This window comes from Monopterus albus, unplaced genomic scaffold, assembly GCF_001952655.1.
Source record: "Monopterus albus unplaced genomic scaffold, M_albus_1.0 scaffold68.1, whole genome shotgun sequence".
Lineage (NCBI taxonomy): Eukaryota > Metazoa > Chordata > Actinopteri > Synbranchiformes > Synbranchidae > Monopterus > Monopterus albus.
This window is the reverse complement of record NW_018127948.1, coordinates 1,206,360-1,215,552: the sequence shown is the minus strand read 5'-3', so window position 1 is coordinate 1,215,552 and position 9,193 is coordinate 1,206,360. Positions and strand designations below refer to the sequence as shown.

At 41.2% G+C, this 9,193-nt stretch overlaps 1 protein-coding gene across 1 annotated transcript in view; it reads right to left on the bottom strand.

The window, feature by feature from the left end:
- The window catches only part of grin2ca (glutamate receptor, ionotropic, N-methyl D-aspartate 2Ca), a gene marked incomplete at its 5' end in the record, with an annotated part of 37,846 nt that extends 28,658 nt beyond the window's left edge, over positions 1-9,188 (bottom strand). The window contains 2 exons of the mRNA XM_020604913.1: positions 1,212-1,813; positions 8,832-9,188. Coding sequence (XP_020460569.1) covers positions 1,212-1,813; positions 8,832-9,188 — 959 coding nt within the window. The remainder of the gene's footprint in view (positions 1-1,211; positions 1,814-8,831) is intronic.
- Between the last annotated feature and the right edge of the window lie 5 nt (positions 9,189-9,193).

Here is a 9,193-nt window from a genome sequence, read left to right as displayed (position 1 = left end):
GTTGTTGCCCTCCTACGGCCTCCTCCACATCTCCTGATGTCTGATGTACTGGCCTGTCTCCGCCTCCATGCTCTGGACACTACACTGACAAACACAGCAAACCTTTTGCCTACAGCTCGCATTGATGTGCCATCCTGGATGAGCTGCACTACCTGAGCCACTTGTGTGGGTTGTAGACTCCGTCTCATGCTACCACTAGAGTGAAAGCACCGCCAGCATTCAAAAGTGACCAAACCATCAGCCAGAAAGCATAGGAACTGAGAAGTGGTCTGTGGTCACCACCTGCAGAACCACTCCTTTATTGGGGATGTCTTGCTAACTGCCTATGCTTTCCACCTGTTGTCTATTCCATTTGCACAACAGCATGTGGAATTGATTGTCAATCAGTGTTGCTACCTAAGTGGACAGTTTGATTTCACAGAAGTGTGATTGACTTGGAGTTACATTGTGTTGTTTAAGTGTTCCCTTTATTTTTTTGAGCAGTGTATTTTCAGTCGTGTCTTCTTTGCCATTTCTTTAATCATGGATCAGTTTCTATTGGTAAAACTTCCTTATCTTTTATATATTTCAAATTTACTTTGAAAGACTGGTACATGGACTTATACTAGGATTTGAACCACCAGCCCGCTCTACCTCGTGAGCTACAGCCACGCCAAAGTGTTGGTGTCTTTTGAGCAGTTAGAAAGGTTTAAATGTTGAAGCATCTGTGGACTATCTCCAGCAGCCAGGACGTAGCCAAAATGCGACACAAACGCTTTCTTTGGACATTGTGGTGAGGTGCTACGGCAATTTAACGGTCTTAAATTTAGCTAAACACAGAGAAAGCATTATATTTTCATTAACAGGAAATGTCAACAAAAACAAATTAGAATTTTTTTTATAAAATATTCTTTAAAACTAAGTATACTGAAAGTAAAGACCTAAAAGCCACTAACTAAGAAATTGGGGTATTAATTTTTTTCTTATATATGACTGTGTTAGAGATTGAAAGAACTTTACTATTCATTCAGTCATTCATTTTCTACCGCTTAGTCCCTGAAAGGGGTCGGGGGGGTCGGGGGCGGAGCCAATCCTGGTTGGCAATTGGGCGAAGGTGGGTTACACCCTGGACAGGTCACTAATCCATTGCAGGGAGAACTTTACTAGTAAAGCTAAATAAAAAGCTAGTTAATTTCATATTCAGACAAATGGCTCCCAACCTCTGATCTCACCTGAACAGAGTGTCATTAGTAGCTGATGGCTTCACGGGGTTGTGACAATCACTGTGTCCCTGAGGAATGAATCCTCTTTGCTTCCAAAAGCTCTGCACACCTTTCACCACAATGGCCACCCCATCCCGCACCCTCTTCCTCAGGCTCATCCTCCACCGGTCTGTGATGATGCTGATGAGCCCCACAGGGAAACTGTCAGGTGGGGTAATGTCCGGGTTTCCCACAGCCATGCTGGGGATAATCCAGATGTAACCTGGTCCCACAAGTCCGACGTCAGCTGCCATGGAAAAAAGGTACTGGGCCTCCTCATGGGAGCAGTAGACCAACAGCACCTGGGCATCGATCTGCTGCAGCAGCCTTCGTGCTCGGATGTCATTCAAGATATCGATTGACATATCGAAGGTCAGCACGTCTTGCAGGTCCCACATGAAATAGCTGGTGTCGGTGAAGGACTTGACATAATCCACGTAGGTTTCATAGCCCGGGTACAGGCTGGTTATAACCACAAAGCTGTCCCAGTTGTACTCCTCCATCACCTTGAACATGCCAGTTATTTGCTGCTCGATGGAGGATCCCAGTTGGAGGAAGTTGGAGCCCTCACCCTGGAGGAAAAGGAAAATATTGCATTAGGAGATGGAACATGCATGAAGACTTTTGTGGTTAGTTAACCCACTGCATGGAGTTTATTCTTCACTAACAAGCAAAATGAACACATCCTAATTCAGTTTATGCAATAAGCTTTTTGAATGACCCTCTTTGTACCTGTTAGTGAACATGCAAATGTAATATACAGTATAGTCAGATAAAACATGCACAGAGGAGCGAGTTGGGTCTCTAATGCAGCCTAGACAAGAGCTAAGTGGTTCTGCTTTAATTTGCTCTTCAGCTGAACCACTCATCACTTAAATCAACATCTTACTTTTGTTCTGCAAACCCTGGCCATCATCCATACTTGCAAATTCAGGAGGATGGCACTCTTACTGTGGCTGTCGGCTGCTGTCTCATCTCTTTTCTGCAAATGCAGTGACCTTAAAAGAGTACTGAGGATGGCTTTTCTGCTAAGTGCAGTATCAAAAGAAGTAGAGAAGAGGGAGAAATAGTTTATAGTGTCTTGTGGTTTATGATTCTTTTGCTTTGTGCTTTTCATTAAAACAGCAGGTTTCTGTGTGAAGTAAAGCGTTGTCTGGTGTTTTAAACGAGCACCAGGTCATGGCGTGTTTCCATCAGTGGTCAACGACACAGCAGTTTCTCTGTCTCGGTTTTATTGTACCACATGACACTGCAAAACATTCATTAAATTGCGAGCCATTTCTTGTAGTTTGTCATATGCTTTTTTTGTAAATAGGGTTAATTATTTTTATTGAGCTTTAATGATGATCAGCAAAAGACCCTTAATTAAACAAATTCTGAGAATGATAAAAAACCTGCCTCTGCTCTTCCTAAGGTAAAAAAAATGTTTTGACTTGTGTGTGATCTTGTTACAAAAGCTCTTTGCTTGTGTGAGGCTGATACGGTACTGTAGATGGCCACCTCCTGACCCGCTCCCTCTCTGGAGAAAAGCCACTCTATTCTGAGAACCCTGTTCTCTGAGCTCAGAAAACAGAGGGTCAGGTATCCTGAGACGGCAACAAGTCTGCAATTTTGTTCAGCCTGTCTCCTTCTTGTCCTTGAGAGAAGTTCATTGGCCTGGTGATGTGCTGTATCGAGGGTCTTATGATTTTAGATGACATGTAACTTTGTGCCTCTGACTTGACCATGCTCACACCATGCTATGGAAATATTTTCATTTTTTGTCATCTTGTTCCACTTATCTCTGCCCTTGTTTTTTCAAACTTCTTATAATCCCCAAACTGTCAGTTAGCTTGATATAATAACAAGGTCTTGTGTTATTTTGACTTGCCATTCATTTACTGTATTTACTGAAAGAGAAGGCAACTCTCTGTTCCCCGACAGATGCAAAGGTGTCAGATTGTGTAGGAATTTGTGTTTATGTATGTACTCATGTTGATATATGCTTTCAAGCCCAAGGGTCTGTCAGAATAAAGCCCAGTGCAAACTACAACTTTAGCAGCTCAATTAGCAGAAAGCAGACTGATAGTGCAGTCCAAATGAGCCTGGGGCATTACCACAGGCTCAGTGACAGCTCAAAGCCTGAAGTCATGGCGGCCCTGTCAGTGTATGGACAGTACTGTCCAGGACATATAGTTGTAGGAAAAGAAATTAAAGTAAAGTTCATATGAGTTCTCCACCAGTAGTGATAATCTTTCCAGTAGGTGGATGAGAAGAGAAGAGTTCAGTAGGTTTGAAATGGGATGTACAATTAAAATATATACCCTTTCCAAATGGCCACACTCCAAGGTGACAGCTGACACTCTTGTTTCTGCTGACCTCCAGTGGTGTATGATGTAGATGTGTGGTAGCACACTGGGACATCACTGCTGGGCATAGGTACAGATTACAACAGACCTGATACTTTTAACCAGAGAGGGTATTAAACTCTAAACGAATCACAACAGTGTCACTTTCCCCACCCTCAGTGTTTGTCTGGTGTGGTCTTCAGTTCAGATGGATTCAGTGTTTTCTCTTTGGGTACAGTCTCCAATCGGCTCTGCATTAATGGCTTAACTATGGTGGTCGACAAATCTCTATTATCTCACAATATATATGATCATATTACCCACTCCTATGGATAAAGTATGTAAAACTGTAACCTCAGCATTTGTTAATGGGTGTCAAACATGACTTTCTACTCAGTGAGCTGTACTTCTACAGTGCTGTCGACAGAAGCTCACAGTAATAGTCTACAGTCACAAAGAAGATTATAGCCATTGAGTGGAAGGCTTAGGTACTAAAAGGTGAAATTTCATTCACAAGTGTAAAATATACAGAGCATATTTGTTTAGAAACACAAACATGGCTGTGCTGATTTTTAACCCAGTAACATTATGTCAACTGTGCAATGCTACTTTTTGATAATTGTTCAGTGCTTGGCAAACTGAAGGTTCATTTTAGATGCTTGAAACTGGACTGATTTGGAGTTAGATGAGTGTAAAGCAGTGATTATCTCTAAACCACTGTTTATATTGGAACGAGCTGTGTTACTGAAACCAATGATTTTATTTTTTAAAGAATTAACAGGACGAGTACACAAACAACAGTTTGTATATGCTCTAAAACACTCATTTGATAGCTGAAGGTTATTTGAATGACTCGGAAGAGTGATGCCTATTGGGCCTGGAATGCATCCAAAAATCTAAAGCAAACAAAGTCAGTTGAGTTAATGGGGCTGAAGAAACAGCAAATTGATGTATTGATGTAAATATACTGTAGCTCTGAGTGACATTAGCAGTGGAGATGTGGAACAGAAAGGGGTGTTTGCCTGGTCACATGCCTGAACTGCAGCCATTTCCTGCTGTCACTGTTCACTGAAGAGTGATTTATGGCCATGGCTTTTTGCTGTGACATATGTCTACCTCCGCCACCCAGCAGGAAGTGCCCTGGCACTGCCATCCTGTGGTGCTGACGTCACATAGATCCTGCATGGCAACCAGGAACAGACACACAACTCCCTGGACATCTGCCATTTCTCACAAAGCTGGAGAAAACTCAAATTGTGATGCTGTTTTGTTGAACAAGATTGAAACAATATGTATTTGAGCATGAAACCTTTTTGGATTCGATGCAAGAAAAATCCAAAATCATCGTGTATCATCGTGTAATTTACCAATTGTAAGAAGGTTCTGGGTTCAAGCCCCGACTGACCCGGGGCCTTTCTGTGCGCAGTTTGCATGTTCTCTCTGTGTCTGCATGGGTTCTCCAGCTTCCTCCCACAGTCCAAACACACGCAGCTTAGGTTAATTTGCGACTCTAAATTGCCCTTAGGAGTGAGTGTGAGTGTGTGTGGTTGTCTGTCTCAGCCCTGTGATGGACTGATGACCTGTCCAGGGTGGACCCTGCCCCTCTCCCAGTGTCAGCTGGCACTGGCTTCAGCCCCCCCCATGGCCCTATTCAGGAATAGGTGGTATAGATAATGGATGGATGGATTCACCAATTTTCAATTACTTAACATAATAAGACCAGTTCTGCTTTCTAAACTAATCATCAAAAACCCAATCAATTAAAATATCTCACAAAATCAAATTAGAAAAAAAGATTAAAAAAAAATCCTCCTTTGTCACAGTAAAGTTTTCACATTTTCACTAGGTGTGAAAATATAACTGAATATGCTTTTATTTTATTATAAATTACCTTCCAAAATTAACAGGAGACCGGCTATTAAGACAGGAACATTTTTACCTGGAGTGTGGAATGTTTAGCAGTGTTTGGCCTGGTGATGGTTGTTTTGATGTCTTCAACATCAGCTGATTTTTTAAAAATCTTTTTCGTTGCTCTTTAAAGGTATTGACTATAATTTTATGCAGCCAAAATCATCATCACATTCATTTTTCCTTTCAAAATGACGCTAAACCACTCACAAATACTATTACTTTTGCAGAGCACATCTGAGTGTGTAAATGGGTAAACTGTAGCTAACCGCTGGCGGCACTGTGCTTGTTGAGACAACGTCATTTCCTGTTGCCATCTTTACTGAAATGAATTTTATAGCTTATCTCTTTGACTTGAGTGTGTGTAATACATGAGAGTCACGAGCTGGGGCTAAAAAGTATTATGTTTACAATTTACAGCTAATTTCCAACAGAAAATCCAGTACATCTTGGAGTAAATGAAATGCTGCCTGCGTTATGGTTTTTTAAAATCAAAATAATGTAATAATATTGAACATATGTGCAAAATGTTCATTAACATGACTTCTCTTGCAGTATCCACTCATAGCAATCAATAAACTTTCTATGTCATGTTTAGGTACTTATGGTACCTAACTCAGTTAAGATTAGAGAAAGATCAAGGTCTAATACAATAAGACAGTCTGCAGCGTGAGACACATGTTCAGTGTGTTGACGTTTAACTGACAACGGGATCTTCCCCTGGTTTTAACCAGTGCATTTGTTGCCTAAAACAAAACACATGGCAGACTCAAGATGACCCCAATGTCTGCTGTCAGTCTTTTGCCCACCCTGTCCATCTTCTGTGACTGCTGACGTTTACTACTATACAATGTATAATTTTCCAGTATGGGTGGTGTTCATCTTCACCACATCACCCAGCTTCATATTTGAGTGGTTAGAGCGCACTGCATCACTGCATACTTACTGTATGCACATATGTACTGTTTACCACTTGCTCACAACTGACTGCATTTAATGACACACTTTCAGTCCCAACAGATTACACTGTAACTGTGCCAGTTCTAAAATGCAGCAGGTGGTGGAGGTAAAGAAAGTTCAGAACACAATGAAGGCAGGCAGAGAAAAAAGGAACTGCTCTAGTTTTGAGAAAAGCCTCGGGCTCATGTTCCTACAAAGACAATTAGGGTTTTGCTCATGTCTGACTTACACTTTGTGTGCTGGCAGAGCTGTTGCTCGGTGGATGTGATATGTCAGACTGTAGAATAGATGCTCTGGAGGTCGCTTTGAATTTTAGGTCAGGACATTGAACTAAATGCATAATGAGAGAAAAATAAGAATTCATGCTTCATCTGCTCAGGAATCATTAACTACAACAACTCCCTTGAGTGTATAATTGCCTTTGAAGAACATCACTGGTTGTCTTTATTTGTTCAGAGAGTTGTCACAGCTGTTTCCAACAATAACTGTTGTAGCTACTGCACACTATAAGGATTTTCAATTAAAGCTACTCCCTCTAAGATTTGCCTGTATAATCATCTTAATGCTTCATTCTGGTGTCACTGGGGAATGGCAGTTTGATCATCTTCAGCTTCTCTAATGTAATCACAGTCTTTCTCTAACCTTACCCGGATAGTCTTAAATAACTAACTGGAGTTAATTTTTGAAGATGAACTTTTAAGTATTATGAGTTGTTTGGGAAGCAATGACAAAGAGGCCAGAGGAGCTGTTGGAACTGAATTGTATTGTTTTGCCATGTTTTAGCTTTTAAACCATACACAAGGTCAGCTTTACTTTGATTTCACAACTGTTTCAGTCATTTGCCAGCCAGGATTACTGTTACTCATTTATGCACTGTAGGAGCTGATTGATCTGCTGGCAGTTGTGAAGTATTTTAACACTGATTTCTTGTCCATCTGAATTTACTGTTGGATGGCTCCTAGCTGGAAAGACTCTTACTCTATTGCTGCTTAAAAAAAATCAATACTCTTGACTGTTCTTAAGGGAGTGAACTTGGCTTAATACTGAAGTCTTCATCTTGACATTAGTTCCTTCGCTGGATGAACATCTTCTTGTCATTATTGCCTTTTTTTCTGGGACAGCAAATGACATGTAGCCTGATGTTGGCAATGAGCATGTGCTGACAACAGGAATCGGTTTATCGCCTAATTTTATGCTGTCACTCTGAAAAAGATCAAGCCATCAGCTTTCAGTGGTACATAAGAAACATGAATGAGCTCCATTTCCTTGTTGACTACCTTTGACAATGTCCCATATATCAGTCAATGGATTGCATCCTTGATTATTGGAAAGATGGCTCAAGGAGGGTTGGAAAAAAAAATCATCTATGTGTCACCAGTATTGTAATGTGTAGGGTGTTATTAATTGAAGACAAATCAAAAATAGGTAACTGACATTTAAATGTGTGAAATCCATTTTTTGGAAACACAGATCAGTTCAGTGCTGTCACTTAAACTCTTAGTGATGATTCAACCTTTCATTTTATTTGAAACTATTATTGGATTTACACTGTGTGCCAGTAATTGGCAGTATTTTGTTTTCCACTTCCAAAAATCTGGATTTTTTGCATCTGGATTCTGTGATATGTTCCGCCAATAATAATTTGACTAGTCGGATCCCAGAGGTGAAATATGCTGACAGACATCTTTGTTCTTCTCCACACTCCACACTGGGACCTGCTTTGTCTGCAATGTGTGATGTGTTACCATTTCTGTATATAGGAACATATATGCATGCTGGTTTCCTCCAGTGCTTTCATTGCAGTATTACAAATGGGCCTCTATAACTCCTCACCTGCCCCTGTTTACAAAGGAGCAGATTATAACACTGTTATAAACCAAGATGATGGTGAGAAATGATGAGAAGTCTTTGGCTTGTCACATTCAGCATATGAATCTGTTATATAAGTGATCTATAATTTACAAGCCAGTGATGGACTGTAGCTAGTGACACTACTGCTGCTATTTCTATACTCATCTCGTGAATTCTTGTGTTAATTACTGTTTTCATATTTTTGGTTAGCTGCAATATCTTATGTGGTTTGTCAACTGTGAATGATATCGTTACAAAATTGCCTGAAGATTTAAATAGGCTCTTCTGACTTCCAAGTAGCCTAGTTTACCCAGCGTCTCTGAAAGACTGTTCAAATTTTCTTTGCAGCCAGAATGCTTGATGTTGTTTCTGGGCATTTTTCATACAAAGTCAAGGAGTTAAAATGCTCATTAGCTTGGTTGATCATTTTCTGATTGTATTCTAACTGTTTATCATAGTGACCACAAGTAGCGAGAGTGGCTCAAGCCCCAGACCTGTTTTTACTGGCCCTCTCTGTGTCCCTGACCCCCGTTCCCCCACTTACCTTGTATGGCAGGACAACAGTAGAACCTCCACTGATGCCCACAATGGGCACAGCTGTCTGAGTGGAAATGAAGTCCAAGATCTGTGCCACAGCCTCCGAGCCAACATTGTCTTCAAACACCATGCCATGCACGCGATTGGTGGTGAGGGTGTCACAGATGTGGGTGAGCAGTGCCCGTGGGTTGGTGTTGTTGACCAGTACAGTGATGGGGTTCACCTCCAAAGGCAGGTCCATGAAGTTTTCCCGGCTTAACCGTCCCTTAATCTCCGTCTGGTAAGTTGAGCCACTGAACACCAGAGCCACGTTCACGGAGGGTGTGGGAATTTCGAATGGCCGGCCTGAACAGCAGTTGACAGTGCAGA